The sequence below is a fragment of the Protopterus annectens genome, chromosome 2.part0, assembly GCF_019279795.1.
Source record: "Protopterus annectens isolate FY-2018-M chromosome 2.part0, PAN1.0, whole genome shotgun sequence".
Lineage (NCBI taxonomy): Eukaryota > Metazoa > Chordata > Ceratodontiformes > Protopteridae > Protopterus > Protopterus annectens.
In genome coordinates, this window is record NC_056728.1 from 845,006,014 (window position 1) to 845,029,863 (window position 23,850).

The 23,850-nt window shown below is 39.7% G+C and overlaps 1 protein-coding gene across 1 annotated transcript in view; it reads left to right on the plus strand.

The window, feature by feature from the left end:
- The window catches only part of CDKL2 (cyclin dependent kinase like 2), a 2,041,037-nt gene that overhangs the window by 1,587,001 nt on the left and 430,186 nt on the right, over positions 1–23,850 (plus strand). Inside the window, exon 7 of the mRNA XM_044060356.1 lies at positions 16,049–16,137. Within this exon, the coding sequence (XP_043916291.1) occupies positions 16,049–16,137 (89 nt within the window). The remainder of the gene's footprint in view (positions 1–16,048; positions 16,138–23,850) is intronic.

Here is a 23,850-nt window from a genome sequence, read left to right on the forward strand (position 1 = left end):
AACACTTTTTTCTAGTAGCCATAACATCAGCTAGAAGGGTATCTGAACTTCATGCTCTTTGCAGTTGTCCTCCTTACTTAGTTTTCCATAAAGACAGGGTGTCCCTACGGACTAATCTGTCCTTCTTGCCTAAGGTTTCCTCTGAGGCAAATCTAAACCAGACTATCGATCTCCCTGTCTTCTTCCCTGATTATTCCAACAGGTCGGAACAAAAGTTACATTTTCTAGATGTTCATCGCCAACTTCGATATTATTTAGACAGGACTAAACAGTTCAGGAAATCTGACCAGCTCTTCCTGTCTTATGCGGAAGGGAAAATGGGCCTTCCAGTTTCTAAAGTGTCCCTTTCAAGATGGCTTACCTCTATAATTACCTTCATCTATGAAATCAGACATCAAAAGCTGCCTTCAAGACCTAGAGCTCATTCAACCAGGGCATTAGCTACATCTGTAGCTTTTCAGGACAGGCTACCAATAGATTACATTTGTGCAGCAGCCACATGGGCTTCACCTCATACCTTTATCTCGCATTACAAATTGGATATGGCCTCCGGAAACCGTGCCAACTTTGGTTCCACTGTTCTCAAGAGTCTGTTCCGATAAGCCACCCAGGGTAAGGTGCTAGGGACGCGGTCCCATCCAGCAAGAATGGAAGGTGAGATTCACAACTGTTCTGGTCAGGTTACTAAATTTTGTGGTTAATACAGTATTAGAGATGACACAAGAGACCAAGGCTCAAACTTTAGCAATTTTATTTTTAGCTTTTAACAATTAAGGTTTGTAACAAAAAAAAGCAATTGACTAGTCAATATGCAAAAAAACCTATCACATTAATATGCAAAACCTAACCTATGACCTATCACATTAACAATTATAAAAACTGTTAAATCATGTACTTACAAGCATATGCAAAAAGAGAATCATCTGTGCCACTGATAGGGGGACTCCAAACCTATTCAGTACAGCTATCTGTTCAGTCAAGACAGGGCCGACACTGGCAGGCAATGCTGTATGCTCAGTTCAGGCTCTTGCTTCAATCAGATCCGGATACAAGCATATGCAAAAGAGAATCATCTTTGCCACTGATAGGGGACTCCAAACCTATTCAGTACAGCTATCTGTTCAGTCAAGACAGGGCCGACACTGGCAGGCAATGCTGTATGCTCAGTTCAGGCTCTTGCTTTAATCAGATCCGGATGATGATGAGTTCCAATCTATTACCAACCTCTGAGCCTTTTATAGGTTTGAGCATGGCATAGGGTCAATAGGTTCAATTGATTACACCTAGGCCATTAGGTAATCATTTAGCTGATGATATTTAGATCACCAGTTTATTCATGAGCTAATGAACTGTTTTTAAAACATTACAAATCATTTCCTGAGTTGTCAACAAGCCCCGTAATGTCTAGTTTTATACATTACTTCCTCCTTTTAGAAAGCCGTTTGCCCACACACCTGTGGTATAGTTCCTCTTTGAAATCCCCCTCTGTCTGGTAAACAACTTTTAAACTGGCAAACAACTCCAAAGGTTAACTAAAGTTCAGTTATACCAGACAGTGTGCAAACTTGCCTTTAAAGCATAATTCTTTTAGGTTTCATGTATGTATATAACATCAAGCAGCATATCATGTATTTATTCAATTAACAGCATATCAATCTAACATCAAGCACACCTACAAACACACAGCAGTTCAATGGCTTAGGGCATCAAAAATCAGGTAAACTGTGTGGATCCGTCACAGGCCACCCCTTGCACTAAGCAATGATCGCTGTGTGCTTCTAATAATGTGCAAAATTGACAGCATCTTATTGTATTTTTTCATAACCTTACAATAAATGCAGCAGGAAATTAAGCAGAACAACACTGAAACTATTGTGGTCAGCAATAAAGGGTGTAAAAGCAAGTTAAACCAGGCAGAAGCCTTTGGTGACCACATAAAAATATCATACCAATGTGAAACAGACATGTCTTGAATTTCATTTGCAATTTGAAGAATGGTACCTTTGTCTTTAATCATTTTAATTACAGTTTGATGCATCATGTAAAGTCTTATTCAGCAGGAGCAGTACAGCTTGCCCTTCCTGCTTAATTTGTTTAAAGTCCGGGTGGACTAGAGATGGCCATCTAAAAGTGTGCAATGGTTCTATGCTAGCATTTTAATGTGATGTCCATCCATCTAGTCAATCTGATCAATTCCCCAGTACAAAAATCAATGATTGCATGTACATTACTTTTACAATGTGCTCCACTGTCTGTGATTGTTCCATCACTCCAAGCCAGCTTACAGGAGGATACTACACAAGCTGTGGTATCATTGAGTTGATAAATGTCTGTCCCATTCACTATATATCTATGCCAAGCACATTCTCCAGTCCCATTATGTAAACATGGATGAGGCTTTCTTTTAATTAGCATGCACACCCACCCCTGGGGCCAGGTCTCACATCCTGCTAAATCAATGGGCATATCATTATAATCAATGAGATTAGATTCTATCTGAGGCACCCACCAATTACTTCCGAATTGCAGAGGCAATGCTACAAATGGACAAACTTGTTTTGTTCCCTTTTTACTAGCAAGATAATCAAAGATCAATATGCAAGAGTCATTTTCACATGTGAAATCTAATGGTTTTAACATGCTGAACAATTCTAGCACTACTTACAGTTTTACATCCTCTTGTATATCTTACTATATGTCTTAAACCATCAAATACAGTTGAACTGTTGTCCATAGCATATATCTCCAAATTTGGAGATCTGGTTTCTGCAGTGCTGTTTTCCCTTTGAAATTCGGTTATGCAGGAAGAATCTAATGGAGACTCAGCCAGAGAAAATCCTGATTCATTTAGTCTCTGATATAAGCCCCCAGCAGGATTGGCAGTGCATTTCTCTGGATGTCTGTCACAGTTTAATCTACAAACAGTTCTGATGTATTTTGTGCTGGTCAAATTCCATGTCAAGGTGGGTTTGGTAGTCACTGCAAACAACGCTCTTCCCAGCTTCCAGTAGAAGTCATCAGAGTATTGTCTCGTAACCACCCCTGGATTGGGTAGTCTACTTTCACTGTCACCGTCTGTTGTTTGGTCAGCCCCTCTACATGAATCAAGGCAGTATATACAGCCAGTACATGCTGTTCGAGAGGGCTGTATCTAGTCTGTGCTCGGTCAGGATTTAGACCAAAATCCCAGTGGTCTTTTCTTTCCCATATCATTCTTTTGCCACAATCCCCAGGACATGACATTATTAGCAACAGTCACTTCCAAAATAAAAGGTTGCTGTGGGTCTATTGGACCCAGTCCCACACTTTGTTGCAAGGCTTTTTTCGCTTCCTCGAAGGCCATCTGCTGTTTAGGACCCCACTGAAAGTCACATTTCTTTCTAGTCACATAGTGAATAGGTCGTAAAACTTGCCCAAGGTGTGGTACAAAGGCTCTCCAAAAGCCCATTGCTCCCAAAAAGGCTTGTGCCTGCTGTTTTGTTTTTGGGACTGCAATCTTTTGAATGCTTTCTAAGGCCGATGCAGGTATTTTTCTTTTTGCTCCATTCCATATCATACCCAGGAATTTCACTGATGTTCCCTGCTGTGTTTTATCCTCATTTATTGCCCACCCTCGGCTCTGAAGGTGTTCAATCACTGTTTTTAATGCAATGTCCACATCCGGCTTTTCTCCTGTAATCAGGATGTCATCAATGTAATGGAATACAGTCACTTTATTTAACTGCAACTTAGCCAGATCTCTGGCCACCAGCCCATGGCAAAGGGTTGGGCTGTGTAGATATCCTTGTGGAAGTACCTGGAAGGTATATTGCCTCCCCTCCCAGGTAAATGCAAATTGAGCCCTACTCTCTTCTGCTATAGGTATGGAGAAGAAAGCATTTGCCAAGTCCAAAACTGCATGGTACGGCCCAGCAGAAGAAGAAAGTCTCTACAATGGTAACAATGTCCGGCACTGCTGCAGTTAAAGGTGGGGCCACCTTATTCAAGCCCGATAATCTACTGTCATCGCCAGGAACCATCAGGTTTTTGACAGGCCACACCGGTTATTGAATGGGCTCACAGTTGGTTCGAGTATGCCAACACGAAGTAATTCCTGGATTGTTTCAGTAATTTCTGAATGGCCCCCTGGAACACGATATTGTTTGATGTTGGTCACCACTTTTGGTGTGGGAATATGCAAAGGTTCCCACTTGGCATCACCTCGAACAACAGCCTTGACTGCATTGACTGAACAGTGCCGTACTCCAAATCTAAATGGCCCTACTGTAGTTTCTAAGGTCCTACCCTTTAGAACATCTATTCCTAAAATGTGTTCTGGTACAGGAGCTATCACTGCTACAATGGCACTAGGAATACCATCCCCAAAGGCTATTCTTACTTTGGTTTTGACACCTATCGTCTTTGCCCCCATATCCATCAATCTCCACAGACTGTCCACGGAATTTACGGGGTTGCCTGCAAAAATAGTTATTTTTGATCCAGTATCTACTAAAGCCATTACGTGTTGTGGTCCTCCTCCAAAAATGGTAAGAGGCACGTAGGGGCGTCGGTCCCCAGGTGTAATGGCTCTAACTGTGCCTCTAGCTACTGGGGACCCGCCTTCTAGTCAATTTGCTTCCATTTTTTCCATTGGGGATTTCCACCCCTTCTCTCCCCCTGTATCCCAGACCCGAAGAAACCAAGCCAAGAGGGACTCCTGTATTACTTCAAAGAACAGCCATCCAGCTGCTCCCACTCCCTCTTTCACCTTCTTTCCCTTATCCTCCAGTTTTAAACCTGATAAGGCCTTTGCCAGCTCCTCAGGGTCTACTGGGTTTACTGGTGAGGACTTAGGGGAAGGTGGAGGTGAAACCTGACTCAATGCCCTAGCAAGGGGGTCCCATTTCCCAAACAATGCTGGAAATTCAACATTTGCCCCTCCCTTACTTTTGGCATTTACAGAATGTTTTTTATTTAACCCTACACCTAGGTGCTTAAATGGAAAAAACATTGGCTGTTGTGACATATCCACTGCAAACCACAGACCTTGCCGACTACGCCAACAACTTAACATTGAGAAGTTATGTACCTACCATAACGTTCCATGTTAGTTGTCTTCTTGTCGCCTTCTTTCTTGCGTCCCACCCTCCTTCCCCCCAGCCTGGACAGACCGATAGGAATTTTTGGGATCTTCCATTGGGGCTTCCTTCCCACATGTTCTACCACCTCTATTCTCCCTTTTCTGTTTGTGGTAGCTTACATACAGGTTTATATAGAGGTGGGGTTTTTTCTCTCTTCTCCATACTATGGAGACTAGAACTGCTGGGTTTTAGCTATCAAACGAGATCTGAGTAGTTACGCCTAGCATTGTGGGATATAGGGGAGCCTTGAGCTGGTAGAAATAGCTCTCGAGCTTTAGTACTGGCCGAGTCGGAGACGAGGATTGGCTCCAAACCCATCCAGCAAGAAAGAAGGCGAGAAGAAGACAAATAACATGGAACGTTATGGTAGGTACATAACTTCTCATTTTTCAGCTTGACCATAGAAAAATCTACTGGTCCATCTGCCAAACCTTCTTCCAGACACAGAAAGATAACTAAGCAGTCATTACAGCAGTCTTGTAATGACCAAAGGTAGTTCCGGAGACCACTTATCTTTTTCTTTGGATCCCTCTAGTGTTGCCCAGTATAGCCACCATGGATTGGGGGTTAGCCACATCCTCTGCAGCTGTTGTGGGTCCCCTCATTAGGCAAGGGAGAGCAACTCTGATTGGTTATGGGAGAAGAGGCAGGGAATGTGTCCCTGTTAGCTAGTATTTAGTGCCCATCCCTGTGGAAACTGTTGCTGGCAATACTAGGTCTTTTTGCCCTAACTGTCCCGTCAAAAAGATACAAAAAACTGGACATTTAACTTCTTCTGTGTCACAAATGTAATTTATTGGACTTGCCTCAGGGTTTTGTATAGGTAATTGACCCTTCTTGTAAGGTGGTTTCTGGTAAAAGAAGAAAGGATTTCTCCATTCCTGAAGAGGTTCAAGGTGTTGAGTCTGTAGAGGAATGAATATGAGGAGACACATGTATTTTTTCCTCCTCAGGTTCCTGATTCAGATTCTGAGGAGAGTATTGTATCTGAATCTCCCTTTGAGGGGTTTACTTTCTCTAAGATTATTTCCAAAATAAGCCAATGTTTTCAGTAGAGCACTGAGGTTTCTTATCCCCTTAGAAAATACTATTAATTACTACAACTGGAATTTTTGGAACCCTCACCCATCCCACCAGTGCTGTCTACCTTGGAGGATGTGTTTTCCGGAGCCTGTGGTTTCCAGACAGCCAGACTGCTGCCCCTCTGAAAGCATATGGAATGGTCAGTGTTCTTGAGTCTTTCAAGACTTCCATGAGTAGACCCAATGATAAGGGATTTGGGAATTCAGGTTGTCAGTAAAATGAAGTTTGATCACCATGTGTCCATGTCAGTGAGAAAATCTTTCTACATGGCATGACTTATAAGTAAAGGCATGGCATCCAGATCTAAGGAGATCATAGTCCCGCTATATTCAGCCCTCAATAGACCAATATTAAAGTACAATGCACCCTTCAGTATGTATCTGACCAGGCATTTACAACAGCTGGAGTGACCACAGAGGTTCCTCAGCAAAAGCATACAGGGTGGAAATAACGTGTCCTATCCGGACTGCTTCAAAACCCTATCCTTGTACTCGGTCTCCTACAGACTGCTGAGGGGTGATCTATGCATAGCTTACAAAGTATTATCCGGTCCAGCCCTGATGGATCTGCTACACATTTGCAAAACAAACAGCACTAAAAATTACCTGATCTAAGGATCTAAACCTTGTATGTGATGTAAACAAAACATACTTGAGGGACAGGTATGTGTCTCAGAGAATACCCTACATTGGAACAGATTACCCCTTTATGAAGATTTGAGGCCTTCCCTAAGCCTATTTAAACACAATTTGGACCAATGGAAGGGAAACTGCAATTTTACCCCTAGCTTATTGGCTATGTCTCTTATGGACAAGGACAGCTTGTAGATGCCAAAGCTGTTCTAATCCTTGGGCATTGATAATTGGGAAATTGGGTCATGAATAGCTAGGCTTAAAAAAGTTCTATAGCTGTTAGCCTAGTAACCTCCTATGATCCTAAGTTTTTATACACTAACCCTAGATCAGATCCAGCAGCTATAGCTTTAGTCAGTCCAGCTGCTGCCAAGCATTTTGTTAATTCTAATCCTTCTGTCAAGAATGGTAAAGCTATTGATAAGTTTGGGAAGAAAGTGTATGTTTTTGCAACTTTGAAGTTTAGAATTCTGAATTGTTAGGCTTATATGTTAACATTTATAATGGCTAATTGTGAAAGTATAATGAATGTTTGGGTTGTAGTTTCCTTTTGTGAGGAAAATCTTGCTTTTTGTAGTCTAGTTACTTTCTAGCTCTTAGATTACTTCTCATTGTTACAAGTGTATTCATGACCCTGTTGATACTGCTTGAAGGCTGTTGCCACTGTTACTGTTTTGATGTGGTTTGCCTGGCTACATTCTCAGAACCTCCCAGATGATGTCAAAAATGAGTTTTTGAATTCTTCTTTGGATAAAGGTTTAGTTTCTGGACTCTCTGCTACAGAGGTTATCAAAAAGTGTGATGGGAGAGGTATGGTGATTCAGGATATTGACAAAGAAAGAAATTATTTAGAGACCAGTTCTGGATTTTTCTTTCTTGAATTAGTGTGTGATATTGCCAGTAACTGTTTCTGAAAACTTGCAGAGGGTACTAATGGAGGCAAAAAAGCTTGCTATTAGAAAATCACATATAAGCAAATGGAAAAGGTTTTCTAGTTGGTACTGACAAAACAACCAACATCCATTCAGGGCTAGTGTTTGCCTGGTTGTACAGTATTTGCGTGAGTTACTATCCTATGGCCTATCTTACTCCTGTATCAGCGTTCATTTGTCAGCCATTTCAACATGTCTGCTCTGGACTTCCCTCTTTCAATGCATTCTCATGTGCAAATGTTTTTGAACTTGATGCTGCATAAGAAACCTACCAGAAAAAACTGTGGCTCCTCCTTGGGATCTTAATTTTGTGTTAGAGAAGCTACACACGCTCTATTTGAGCTATCTCATCTGGCTTACTTGAGGTTCTTAACATGGGAAATAGTTTTGCTGATTGCTTTGACTTCTGCAAGAAGAGTACCTAGGTTGCAAGCTCTTGTGGTGGATCAGCTTTATCTCCTCTTTAACAGAGAAAGGGTTCCTTTGAGAAGTAATCCTTCTTTCGTGCTATCCAGATTTACTTTAAGCAAAACTGTCCATCTCCCTGTTTTCTTTCCTGACCCTAAAATGAGAGAGAAAAGATACTTCATAACTTGGATGTCCACAGACAACTTGGGTAGTATCTTGACAGAACAAAATTGTTCAGAACTTCCGATCAGTTGTTCATTTCTTGTGAAGGTAAGAAGAAGGAACAGCCTGTATAAAAAACTATTTCCAAATGGTTTTCTCAGGTTTTTGCTATTCCTTTTGCTGTTCCCACCACAACAAAACTGTTCCCATGCGGGGCCAAAGTTCACTATACCAGGGCCTTGTCTTTGTCTTTTTGGAGGGTTGGATTCCAGAAATATTCTAGAAGCAGCAATTTGGTCTTCTGTGCATACTTTTACAAAGCACTATAAACTAGACTCCTTTTTCAAGTCTAGGACAGATTTTGATAGGACCCTCCTCTAGGAGCTCATAGACCCTTCCCTTTCCACCTCCCAGTTGTTCTAAGCTATGGTAATCTATCCATATATCTTAGGCTACTGCAGCAGTTATCAGTATGGTGAATATAGTGCAGGTGTATAACTTACCATAACAGTAGATGTCATTTGATTTCATTTGATTGGGAATGTTTCTTTATGTATTTCCACTGGCATCTAGGATAATTATGAAGATTCAGGAAAGACTCTCCAAAGACCACTGAAGTGACTACCTTCTGGGCCAGGCAGCAGTGGTTCTTCCTTCTTATAGACTTATCCAAATATAGTTACCACAACCTTTCTCACAGAGTGGATCTACTCAAACAAGACAGGGGGAGTTTGATGCACCCAGAACCAAATAACTACAACTGACTACCTGGATGATATCTTTTAGGCACCTTCTTCACGAGGATGTGCAGTAGTTACTCAAGGAAGAAGGAAAACCTGTTACTAGCAAATCTTATATTAGCAAGTGGAAAATATTTTCTAGTTGGTGCTACTCTGATAAACAGGGCCCAGTTAAGGATTATGTACCAGTGGTTATTAAATATTTGTGTGAGTTACTGCTCTGTGACCTGTCTTATTCTTCTCTCATGCCATATCAGCATGCCAGCCCATGGATACTTCCCTTTCTTCTCTGTCTCTAGTCAAGCATTTTTTATGGGGGGTTTACATGTAAGAGCACCTAAGAACAGATGCCACCTGTTTGGGATCTTAACTTTATGTTGGAAGAGTTAACTTTGTCTCCCTTTGGACCAGCTCATCTGTCTGATATATGGTTCATAACTGGGAAGAACATATTATTCATTGCTCTGACTTCTACAAGAAGAGTGCCTGGGTTGCAAGCTCTCGTGGTGGGTGAACCCTATTTGGTTTTCCATAGAGATAGGGTTATTTTATTAACAAATCCTTCCTTTCATGCCAAACGTTGTTTCATAGTTTGCACTGAATCATGCCATCATTCTTCATGTTTTCTATCCAGAGCGTAAAAATTAGGGAGAAAGAGTTCTTCATACTCAGGATGTTCTCAAGCAACTCAGGTGGTATCTTGACAAAATAAAATCATTTATGAAAGCTGAACAGCTGTTTATAGGTTCATAGGTTCATAGGATGATTCTTGGCTATTGGCCCAGAGGCCCTTAGAAGCCTAGCCAAGAATTCTGCCCATGTTTCCTCAAAGTCAGCACCTGTTCCCCTGTCTAGCAAGGACACAGGTGGGATCCTAGTGGTATATTTTCTGTTTCCCAGCCAGTCATCCAGATTCCTCTTAAAGAGGGCTAGAGAGGTACTCTGCTTGACATGGTGAGGGAGTCTATTCCACAGATGGGGGAGTCTTTGAGACACAAAACTATCCCATCAACAAGCTCTGTTAACATCACAGACCAGGTTAAGGCCTTGCTTGCAGGTTGCACGAGTGGAGTTTGTCTTACAGATGTGCAGCAAGTCCATCAAGGCTGGATCTGAAATGGCCTTGTATGCCAGACACAGGTCACCTCTGAGCAGTCTCTATGAGACTGAGTAGAGGGACAGGGCTTTTAGCCAATCTGTATAGGATAGGTGTTTGAGAACCTGGATTTTCCTGGTTAGGAACCTCTGTGGTCTCTCCAACTGCTGCATGTGCTTGGCAAGGTACATGCCGAAGGGGGCATTGTACTTGATAATGGGTCTGATAAGGGAGGAGTACAGGGATGTTATGACCTCCTTATTCTAGAATACTTCTAGAGTACTTCTAATCCCACCATGGCAGATATATCGCAGGCAGTATCAAGGCATATTCTACTAGAGCCTTGTCTTATTCATTTATCTATGAATGGCAAGAGAAGAAAGGGCAACCTCTGTCAAAACAGACTATTTTCAGATGGTTGTTCCTTGTTATTGTTTTTATTTTTTGTTATTCTCACCATGGCAAATATATCAGAGGTGGAATCAAGGCACATTCTACTACAGCCTTGTCTTCTTCAGTGGCATATTGGAAAAAGGTGTACTCTAGAAGTATTCTAGAATATGTTTCTTGGCCCTCTATACATATGTTTACAAAGCATTACAAACTGCATTCCTTCTCCAGGTCCAGAACCAGTTTTGCTAGGACCTTACTCAAGGGGACTTCTGGATCCTTATACTTCTTCCTCACAGGATGGATAAGCTATGGTAATTTACCCAAATAGCTATAAGCTACTGTAGTAGCGAGAGTGATGAACATTGTACAGTTGTGTAAGTTGCATTTACCATAGCAGTAGATGTTCAGTTCCATCACTGCTACAGCAGCCACACTTTCTCTCCCTCCACCCCCTTCTTTTCTGTATATAGTTATTTTTTTTTGTGTTCCTAACGTTTTTAGATTTCAGGATAAGTATTCCTTTTTGGGGGAAAAGAAAGTCCTGAAAAGATGGGGGCTCAGGCTGCTGTTTTCTCTCTGTAGATCCTGAGACACAGCAGCTTGGGAGCATGTGTGGAGGAGAGCCAGATATTTTTGAAAACTGGCTGGCTGCTATATCCTGAGCAGGGTATAACCTAAATAGCTATACTGTCTTGTAGCAGTGAGGAATTCATACATCAATGTACACAACTATACATTCTTTGCCACCACCTGTACAAGGAAATGAGGATGATAATGAACTTGGGAAGAAAGGATAGAAGAAATAGAGAGGTCTGGGGGCGAATATGAGATCAGATTCAGAATGGTGGAACAGGTGATAGCCAGATAGCTGGAAGATGACTCAGATGCTGGATGGTTTCCACTCACAGAATTCTCCCGTGTCTAGCCAAGGTTCTAGTGAATGGTTTCTCTGAGGTACTGAATATATCTTATGCCACTGGAGAGATAACTATATGACTAAAAATGTAACAGTGGTGCATCTCCTCTAAGGAGGCAGGGAAAAGGAAGGTGATGGAAAATATTCTCAGAAAAAGATTAATAACAATTTTCACGACGTACAGTCAACTGTAGGAAATAGTTCAGTATGGATTCATTCCCAGGTACTATTATGATTGGTTTACAGTGCATCTGGCTAGGAGTGTACTGGTTGATGGGACCTTCATATTCCTCAATTTCACTACATTTAGCTAGGTTTGACACACAAGTCTACTGGTGTAAGTTGCATCAATTATTGGAGAAACGCAGAAAGCTAAAATAATTGGAAAGATAAATAGGAAGGAGAACTCCAAGGGTGATTGTGCAGGAGTCTCTGTATCAGAGCAAAGGAGGTTGATGAGCAATGCACTTCAGGGGCTAATTCCTGGTCAGATATTTTTCAGTGTGTGTTTCTTTCATATACATCAGAAGACCCTGCCTCAACATGTCTGCATAAAATATCAGTGTGTGGGCTGCAGAAAAACAGGGAAGGAAGAACCTAACAAGAAATCTGAGCAAAGTAACAAAATGAGAAGAGATGTAGCAATTACAATTCCGTGTATTCAAAAGCAAAGTGTTGCATATAGGATAGGATATAATAGCCAAGGTATGAGATACAGGCTGGAAGGAACTCAAGCTAACAAGCCATGGGAATAATCTGGATGTGGTAATTGCAGCAAAAGTGGACCATCAAGTGTTCAGCCAAAGCCAGTAAGATGCTCAGATGCATCCTAGGCTGGGACAGGAGCATACCATTATTGGAAAGGGTTCAAAGGTAAGCAACAAGATAATTAAAGAGATGAAGTGGCCAGACTTTGAAGCAAGGCTAGAGAATGATGACTGTATGCACTGAAAGCAAGCAGAGATTGGGGGCAGGACCATTCTCTCAGTCCATAGGGTCATGAAAATAGACCATGAAAATATTTATTTATTTGTGTTTGTTTACTGGGAAAGTCAGACTGGGTAATACCCATTTTCAGAGAAGGACCGGGGAGAAAAGCTCCATTTGCTTACATTGCATTATAGTAAGTTTCAGTCAAACTTTCTAAATATAAATATAAATTTCTGTTTATATTTATATGCAAACAGTAGTTACACTTCTATTTACATTAATACACAAACAGTAGTTACATTTATACATATGCATTCTAAGATTTTACAAAGGGGAAGTTACTAAAGGGAAAGCACACATGCAACTTAATGGATTGTACAGGCAGCAGTTATGCATAAAAGTTGTTTTAAGAGGGTGAGAATGTTGTGTTTAAGGAGAGTATCTGGATAGATGGTATTGTTCAGGAAAAACGTTTTAACCCTGTGATGAGCATGTACAGGACCAGGATTGGTTAAGATGGTGTTTAAACAGTGGTTTTAAACTATTGAATTTGTCAAGAGTTTTATTTGCATGGGGATACTATTCCAGAGGTTAGAAATGCATTGGGAGTAGAGCGAATCTCCTACAACATTATCTGACTTATTTGTAAGTAATAAGAATACGTTACTAGAATGGAGGTCCCTTGCTGGACAGTAGGGTAGTAATAAGTTTTCTAGTGCAGGGCATTTTTCTGAATGTTGCGCTGTATTCAGATGTGTATATCTTAGACAGTTGTGCAGTTCAAGCCAGTTTAATTGCTTTAAGCTAAGACAATGGGGAGTCCTATGAGGGAGACTGGTGGCAAATGTAGCTATTTTTGTTGTAGCAGGAGGCAAGTTTAGTTTTTTGAGTATTGTTTATGTTTGTTAGGATAGCAGTGTATAAGAGAGTCAGCAGTGAGAAGGTAGTGGCTAGAGTTTTTCTTGCAGTATCTGTAAGGAAACAATTGATCCTATAAAGAAAGCCTAGTTTCTGGTGCATAGATTTAATGGTGAGCAGTATATGGCGGTCATATTTGAGGCTGTCATGTATTATAACTCCTAGAAGTTTACTGTGTGTTGCAGTTTTAGTGACAGTATTTTTCACTGACTTTATGGTAAAAGATTGCTTTTGATTTTGGAAACATTTTGAGTTGAAAAACATTAACTTAGTTTTCTTTGGGTTGAGTAAGGGCCTGATCCTTTGAGCCAGGTTTTTATAGAGGAAAAAGATTTTTGGGTAATGTCTTGAAGCTTATTTATTGTTGAGGCTGCACATATTAACATTGAGTCATCTGCATACTGAACTAAACTAGCATGGTGAGTGGAGGTGTAGAGGTCATTAATAATTATAAATAGTAGAGGACCAAGGATAGAGCCTTGATGGACACCTTTAGTAACCGGTTGAAAGGATTAGTAGGTTTGTTGCCATTTAACAGCTTGTTACCTTCCAGATAGGTAACTAAGGAACCACAAGAAGGAGTATTGTGAAAGCCCTATTGATGAGAGTCAAATGAGCAGTTGCTGGTGTGACACAATATCAAATACCTTTCACAAGTCAAAGAACATGGTGGACACAAGCAGGCGATCATTTCAATGTTGGTTTATTACATTGGTAAAATATAGTAGAGCAGTAGTGGTGCTGTCCTGGGGCCTAAAGCCTTGCTGTGTTTCTGAGAGCAGGTTAGTTGAGGTTAGGTATTGCATCAGCTGCATACGGATGCATTTCTCTAATATCTTATAGAGGGGGGAGAGAATCACTATCGGTTTGTAGTTATTAAACTCTGTAGATGTACTACCTTTATGCAGTGCTATGATGTAGGATTTTTTCCACAATGATGGAACGTAGCTTTCTGCTATGGACCTATTATTTAGTATGGACACAGGGAAGGCTATGACTTCTACAGCCATTTTTAGGTAGTCTGATGGTAGTTTTTCTACAGCTACAGAAGTTGTTTTTAGTTTAAGGAGCAAGTTCCTTATGAGTGATGTAGGTACTAGACTAAAATTGAAGAGCTGTGATTGTAGGAGTTTATTTAGGGATGACCGAAACAGTTTTGGGTTGTCTATATGTTTCTCTTGTAAGTTGGTATAGTATGTTATTTGTCCTGTTTGATATGGAGTTTTGCAAGGTTTCTAAGATGTCTAAATTCCTGGAGTGTTTTTTTTATTTCTATTTTTAGACCAGTTTTTTCAGGTTTTATCATGATTTTTTTCCTTTGTCAGCCATGGTGCAGGTTTGGACTTTGTTCTTTTATTACATACTGGTGCTAGATTATTTAAGGTCTATAAAGAATACAATTATTAAAGTGTTCTACAGTAGTATCTAGCAGCACTGTTCTATGTACATTCCAGTTATATTGTTTTAGTGTTCCATTGAAAATATCTTTGCTGAAATTAGTTGTATTTCGTATTTGATTATAGATAGTATATTTATCTAGGTTATGGTGAGTTCTAATACCATATGTTGGTATGTCATCACTTATGCTATCTGAGAGGCAGCCTCCTTTTGTCAGTTTGTCTGGTTTGTTTGTATGAATCTAATCTAATATTGAGAGGCAGCCTGAAGTTACATGTACTGATTCTAGCAGGTGTGGTTATTAATTGTCTGAAGTTGTACAAGTTTATGGATTCATTGGAGGTAGTGGAGATTGTGAGTTGCCAGTCTATGTTTAAGTCTCCAAATATTATAGTTTTATGGTTAATTTGTTGGGATATCCAATAAATATAAATATAAATGTAAATATAAATATAAATGTGGAACTGAGGAGGAAGTGTGAGGATGCTAAACAGTATAAGCTGCAAGCAGTGGTAAAACTGCAACATGGGTTTCAGGAGCTATTACTTCAGGGAGAGAGTTTTGAAATGCATGGTAAGAAAGTGTGACTCAACTGATGCACTCAGCTGAATTTTTGACTACTAAGGATGGCAGGTCAAATGAGGACAGATGGGACAGCTATAAACTAAATGTACAGCAGACAGACAAATGTTCTTCTGACAGAAGTCAGATATATTTAAGATTAACCTGGGTATAGCAATAACAAAGACAACAAAGGATGAGAAACTCATTTACTTAAATGTTAGAATAAAAAATAAACACAGTTTAGGTGAAGTGTGAGTGATGAGAAGACACTTAGCGAACAAAATCCTGCTAATAATGCCAAACTGGCATCAATTACTGGGATGTAAAAGTATGCAGTCTGTGTTAAACTGAATTAAAATGTCTGTCAGCGGTTATATTACTTTCATCCTATGCAATTCTTTAAGTCCCACTGATGGTAATTATGTCAGTAAAAGGCACCCACACTTTTTGATATTTTCTGTTTTTCTTGGGCCTGTCTGGTGCTGTAGTATTATTCCTTCATTGGTGCTCTGGGAAGAAACAGTTGAGGCATTCAGTTAAACAAGAAATGAGTGGCAGACATCTAGTGTACGCCCATGGTATCTCTGAAATACTTGATATAAATATCATATTTCATTAAACCTCAGTTCACAATTCCTGTTGAGTAATACATTTGTCACAGCTTTAGAGTGATGCATATTTAAATGTTTTTGAGTCACTGAGCTCTTAATATCATTTTTCATGGAGTTTCTTACCCTCTCTTTCACATTTTCCCAGAAATGCTTGCACATTGATCCTGACAGGAGGCTGTCCTGTGCTGAACTGCTGCTACATGACTACTTTAACAAAGATGGATTTGCTGAAAGGTAGGGTAGTTTGACTCTAGTCTAGTAAATTGTCATACCATGTGTTTTTGTGGCTTGGACCCCAGAAACAAGTGCATAGTATTGATAACCTTCCTCATAAAATGTGTGTTTCATTTTTCTGTAAACTCAATAAATCTCTGAAAAGTGCTTTAATTCTTACTGTACATATTTTAGTGTTCTATACATTGAGGTAGCAAGTTGAACTTGAAATGTGTACTTTCGATGATGTGATTTCAACACTGGGGTTTGACAGTGCTTATAGTGATCTTGTTTATGGCAAATAGTGGACTATCAGTCTGCAGGCTATTGCAAGCCTAGCCAGTACCCAAAGGTCAAAATCAAACCCTGTACCAATATCTCTGAGGTGGGAGGTTGTTATATTGGTTAAGGTGCTTACCTTACAAGCAGAAGGTGCAGGGTTTGATGCTCACATGGATAATTGGCAAGGCTTAAAGTGGCCCAGAAGGGCAGTTAGCCTAGTACTATTCTATGAACCTTAATCATTATGCCAGCTCCTCCTTGTCATAAGTTGATGCTAAGCTGTACAAGTGAAATTCTTCTCAAATGTTACCATGTGCTAGTCTTATTTGTATTGTTTCAATTGAAGAGCTGTTGTGGAGCTATTTCCTAATCCATCAGTTGCCTTCTGCAGTTTTTCACTGGATAAATTTGTGCAAACCAGTATGTTGTACGAATGTGAATTTCAAGACTGTATGTGAATAGCAACATTTTATGAAGTTTAGGAAAGAAGGTCTTTGCAGCCTCTGCCAATTAGTTTTCACTGCGACCCTGAAAAAAATCACTGCAGGGTAAATGGAATGCTTATACAATTAATATTTGAAATTAATACATTGTGAAAAAGGCACCATTTTTTGTTTGCTTAAAGATGACACTATTTTGAGTATCTGTATCTCTTTCTCTCTAATTTTTTATTGTCACATGCAGCCTGACACCCCACTCAAAGTATGTTTTTAACTGTTAAAACGTGGCCTCAGAAGAGGAAAGAACATGTTCATTATTTACACTGCCTCAGTGGTATATGTGTTATGTGCCTACACAGACCCATACTGGCAGCTTTCCAGAGCTCAGAATTCCCTCCTCTAACTCCATGTGATAGGGAATGGGCTAACCACCTCCCATCAGTAGAAGCTTAAACCCTGTCACAGGAAGTCAGTGCCAGTTGTAGGAATCACACAGTAGAAATTCCTCAACAGCCTGCATTAGTGGATTACAGCTTCCAAACTCAGATAAGATTCCTCAGGGTAATTCCCTTCCTTTTTATTACTATTTAGTTACTACTACTGTAATTTCCTCTTGGAATTCTGTGGTGTTTATATGCTTAATACTACTTTTGAGCAGTTATGGGAAATGTCTAAGTGCTTTATGACCTCTTCTAAGAAACTGAAGTTCTGCTCTGTCATTTGAACACTAAGGACTGTCTTGTGCATGTGGAGCTGCAATTTAATTGTTCCTTTTGTGTATCAGCCTCATTATGAAGTTCTGACAGGGAAACATTGCATTACTACTGATTTATGACTGTTGTAGCTGCTTTTATTGTAGACTATTTATTTGCATTTTCTGTAGAGATTTTTTTTTAATTTTTTGACATAGAAATCTCCAAGTAAATTATTTTATGCTGTTTTAAATGTCTTCTGTTTGATTTAAAGGCATATATTTGATTTATATCAGGGATTTATGTGGAAATGTATTTTGCACTGTGCTTACAGTTTAGATTATTTTACTGCATTGTTGCCTGCTGAACAGAAGTGTTATGTGAATGAGATTGTATCTAATATGTCTCACATTTTGAAACATTCTTTGAGGACTATTTTGAAAGGTGTGGATACAATTTTCTAGAAATTAAGCCTCTTCTGTTGTATTGAAAAAGTATGTATGCTTACATAGCCTGATTTTTTTCTGAGGATTTAACAAAATGAGATTCTGAATGCTCCTTTAAGTCCCTAATTTGTGTTTGGTCCTTCCACCATCCAAATTCTCAAACAGTGGGATGATAGAAATAAATTAATGCATGGGATATCTACAGACCTCCCAACCATCCCAAATTACTCGTTTTTGTACCAAGTTTTGGGGTCCCAGTAATGGGGTGCCACGATTCCCGAGTAGCACCCCTTTGTTTCCGATTTTTTTCATCTATTTTTGTAAACTTTTTCATTTTCGCACTTTTGGAGCTGACGTCATCAAGTGCTTGATGACGTCAGCTGTGTCAGCCTGTCAGAATTAAGCTCAAGGGATGTGCGTGGGAGCACATCTGTTTGAATACTGGGACTGCCATTGCGTCCGGGCAGAATGCGGAGTTTGTTGTTTGTTATGGATTTGAATTTATTTAAGCCTTTTCACACAGAACTGTAGAGTGAGCCAGATGGGTCAGCTTGCTTCTCGGAATGACGATATCTGGAGCTGCTTTAAGATACCTAATGTGTGTGTGTGTGTGTGTGTGTGTGTGTGTGTGTGTGTGTGTGTGTGTGTGTGTGTGTGTGTGTGTGTGTGTGCACTACTGTATCTGGGAATGCAGTTTGACAGAGAAAAGAGCAGTGTGTGCTTATTAAGTAACACCAAATATTTACTCTGAGGATAAATTAAAGTAATATTCATCTGGGTCAAGTTTGATTTATGTTTCAAAGGCAGAAATTTCAAAAGCAAGCATGTGACTAGGACATTTAGCAAACCATAATGCATTGGGTCATATATTGAATACAGACTTTGCTGAAAAAAATTATAAGAAAAGCAAGATTGGTTAGTTAAACATGTTCATTTACAGTGATAGTTATTTTCATTAACCATTTTCAGATCACTTAACAGAATCAAACATTATCAAAATTAAAAATATATATATGAAGCAAGAAGTTGCCTTTTGTATGCACAAATTACTAGTGGCGGCTGGTGACTTCAAATCAAAGGGGGGCTGCAGGAGACAGCTGAATGGGTGGGGTCAATGGGAATGGGTGTGGCCAACCAGAAAGGGAGGGGCTATGCTCAAAACCACAAAAACTGTAACTTTAATGAAATACTCTGCCCTGGGTGCCAAACCATCATTATGAGAGTCCAATCAAGACAAAATGAAGTGTAGAAGAAAAAACATATTTCAGTCCATTGGCTGCATGACAGCTTACTTAATATGGAAACAAAAAGGTTGTGAGGCATGAAAAAATAAATTACTTTTTAAATACATTACTGGAGTGCTAGTCAAAATCAAGTATAAGAAAAACAAGCAGCACTCAACTCAAACCACTTCTTCCTGTATTCCAGTTCTAATTCTAATTTATATTCAGCTTTATTAAAGTACCAAGTAACATGCTGAAAGTAGCAATCTCTGTGATACCCCACTTGTAAAAATGTTTCTTATCGAAAAGAGACCTGCTGCCTGAAACAACTATCTACTTGTTTCATGGGGAAAACATGATCAAAGTAAAAAATGAAAAGCAAACAGGAAACAAGCTCAATATACATTGCTTAAAGGATTACTGCACAGGATATGGACCACACATGATAGATTGGCATTCTGTTTAGTTTGCAGGCAAAGCCTGTAATGAGCTCTTAAAATAATCCTGTCCTTTATTACAAATACTGTCATATGTATTTCAATACCCAAGGCTTATATGTTATCTAGTTATGTAAGTATTCTCTGCATGGCAACAACAGAAAGGCTTTCAATGTTGGCAATTCGTTAACAGTATGCTTATTAAAACTTACTTGCATCTTACAATCTCAGACAAGCTTACGAGATGGTCAATAAAGCACTGCTACTTAAAAACAGAGAAACAGGCACATTCTGAATAATAATACGCATAAATCAACAGTATAAAAATATGACAGAAACCAGAACATTCTGCAAAATCAAGGACAGATGAAAAGCCATTGTAGTACTTGTGTCTACCTTGGATGGGGGGATAATCTGCACATTTACACTGCATAACTGCTCCTTGCCTTGCTTGGACACATCCAGAGTCACTACATGGGGGAGTGGGGTGCAACAAGTATGTCAAAATTTGAAATGTCTCTGGCCGACTGCGATGGCCCTGACACATTTGTCATACCTCTCAACCTCAGAGCAAGAAATCTGAACAAAGCCATACACAGAAGTGAGACAAAGGCCCAAAAATAAGGACAATTTTTAAATATTGCTCTTATAAACTTAGAAAGATAATAGAATAGTAGGTCTTGCATTAGTATGAATTTTCTGAAGGGTATGAAATCTGAAACTGAAATGTCTGTCATTATTTTCTAACTTCAGTCTTTAATGATTTGCCACTATTTTGCCAAAAAAACACAAGTTTATGAAAAATGGACCAAAAATGTGATTCAAATATATAAAATAGCCACACAATACAGCTGGAACCTGTCAAAGAAGGGACACTTTTTAATATTAGTACTGCTAACTTGAGCAGCTGACAAAGTAAAATAATCTGCATGCATTTCTGAAATAAAAGTAATCTATAACTGATTATTACAGTTATTTATTAATTGTAAACCCTCTATGTTTGCTGCCAAAATTGCCATTTTGCGGAGGGATTATTAGGGGAAGAGCAACATTTTGAGCCAAAATCGGGGACAGTTGAGAGGTTTGGCTATCCCTAATTCTATAAAGCAATTTATTTGCATGTACCTCTCAACCTGTTAATGCAAGAAATCTAGACAAGGCCAAATATATGGGAGGAACATATAAACAGTACAAAAAATTGCTCTTGTATAAACTGAGACAGTTGATCGAATAACAGGTCTTGCTTTAGCATGCATTTTTCTGAAGGTTATGAAGTCTGAAACTCAGTGTCTGTCATTATTTAGTGACTTCATTCCTAAATGATTTGACAGAAAACCACAAATTTTATGAGGAACAAACAAAAAATAAGAAGCAAAAATGTATTCATTCTGCAAAAATCTGGACAGTTGAGAGGTATAGTTCAGCCGGGGCTGTTTTTGAGTTTGCTGCCCATCCCCCCTCACAAAATCATGGTCGAATGGAGCTCCCCCCTACAGCCATTCCAATGAACCATTACTTGGCTACTTCACCCCATTTACCATAAACACTAATGTGCATACTGCTTTACTTCTGCAATGATTTGGACTTCATTTAAAAGTTTTATTTTGCATTTTACAGCGCAAACACTAATAGATATCATATCTGCTAAACAAAGCAATGCAGTTTCACAATGAGAACAGATTTAGCATTAAAACTTTTCTGCCCTTGAAAACTCACAATCACTGAAACAGCATTGAAACCCACATTCAAAGAAAATACATTTTGCCAGTGGCAGATTAACTTTAGGTTTGGGCTGTTTTCAAATCACAGGCCCCTTGCACATGAAACATACACATGCTCTTTCATAAACCTTCCTGATTGTATTAAATTATATTCCTTGAACAATACAGTACAGTTTTAGAGGGTGTTTTAAATTTATTGTTTTGAAATTTTTCCAGTAAACAATGAAACAAAATGCATTTACCAGTAATGACGAAACTGCCCAATTTAGAACATTTCCATCATAAAAGTCTACTCAAACTTCTACAGTCCACCAGTATCAGTACATATGCACAATCTCTGAAGAAGTAACAGTCATCTAAATAATTCCACACTAAAGAGATCTGTAACTAATAAAGAGGTTGCTGCTAGCAAACAACTTTGTATTTCATTGTTTCATCTACAAATAAAGTGCCTATTACCCTTGAGGAATAAATTGCCTATCTTACACTAAAAAAATGATAAGCCAGCAATATCGCAATAGGGAATGGATGGCAAACTGATAACAGGTTCATAGTTACTAGGTATCTTCACCAAAAAGGAGTGCAGCATCCACCCCTTTTGCAAAACAGTACAGTATCAGCAATGCATCTATCTACTGTGGGAGTAGAACCCCTATCCTCCTGCATCAAAAGCAAGTATACTACCTGTTGTGCTATTAACCATGGCAGCTGACTCAGCATAAACAGCACTAAACATTTGCTCCCCTGCAGCTCTCAGCTCCTTGATAAATCTACTCACTCAGTTGTATCTCTGAACTTTGCAGCACAAAGAAATCTGGAAAAAGCCAAAGTTTATTGTGTGTGTGTGTGTGTGTGTGTGTGTGTGTGTTGGGGGGGGGGGGCAAAAGCCCAAAAACCAGGGACACATTTTAAACATTGCTTGTATAATGTTGGAAAGTTGCTAGAATAAAGTGCTGTGTTACCACCATACATTTCACTGCCAAGCCTTAAACCCAGGACCCTGTGCAAAACAGTCAGAGCAACATACCACTATGCCAAATCAGCTGTTTTGTGAAAGAGGAAGACAGAAACTTAAATGGCTACCATTTAGTGAATTCAGTTCTCACCATAGCACAGCTGTCAACCTCTTAGCACAAAACACCTGAACAAAGCAATAATGGGTGAATACAGCCTCCAAACATTCAGTGAATTCAGTTCTCACCATAGCTCTCAACCTCTTAGCAAAAAACACCCGGAAAAAGCCAGTAATGGGGGAATATAGCCCCCAAACATATTCAGTGAATTCAGTTCTTATCATATCTCTCAACCTTAGCACAAACCTGGATGAAGCCAATAATGGGGGAATACAGTCCCAAAAATAGGGACAAATTTCAAATATCCATCTTATACACATAGAACATTTCTAGAATAAAAGCTTTTGTGTTACCATGCACTTTCTGAAGAATATGAAGTCTGATATTCAAATGCGTGTCATTTTTAACATTTGTTAACCAGGAAACTCTGACTTGGAACAAAAGCTAATTTTTAGCAGAGGCCCGGGGAGAAACACTCCAGACAGACACATATCTTTGTAAGATGGGAGGACACAAAAACAGGGAGGGCATACAAACTCCACACAGAAGGTAAGGCACCCCAGCCAAGAATCAAACCAGAGAACATGTAGCTGTCAGGCAACAATGCTACCACTGCACCAATGCACTACTGGCTTTGCAAGGACACAAAAATACAGAAACCACAGATTTTATGAGGAACAGAACAAGTATGAGGGATAAATCTGCAACATTTTTGCAAATAGTGGTGGGTAGGGAATTCAGGCTCTTGCCACCTGGGCCCCAAGGTACAGGCTTCAAGCCTTATTCTCTACCTAGGGCATTTCACACACACATGCACCCTACCTGGGACAGGTCTGTTCATTGCAACACTAAATCCTTCCACAGCTTCATCTGTTGGAGCATTAAATCCTTCCACTCGTTCATTGGAGCACTACAAGCCTGTGAGATGTCCTTCCCCGATGAGCCTGCCGACGTTGCAGTCTGAGTCTGATCCCTTTCCAGTGACAGTCTATGCAGTTACAACTGCATAGACTTCTGGGATCTCTGCATTTGAATGCTCCTTAATTCGGACTGCTGCTGAGACAGTCTGCACATGCTCCAGACTGTCTCAGCAGCAGTCTGGATATTGGAAATTCTGCTAGTGCGCATACGCAAAGGTCCGCTATTTGCGATATTTTTTTTCTTTTCTCTTCTTTCTTTTTTGATAGCTGGGGGGGGGGGGGCTGCAGTCCGGCAGTCCAATAGCACGGGCCGCCCCTGCAAATTACAGAATCACAGAACTGATGTTATATACTCTCATGGACTCCTTACTATATTTTATGAAAAGGCTCATGATGTATGTATGGCATTGTTTAGCAAACAGGGTGGTAACTAACAAGCTGCTGGAATTTTGCTGAACTGATTTTTATTATGAAGCAAACTAGTTCAGGTTTAAGGGATG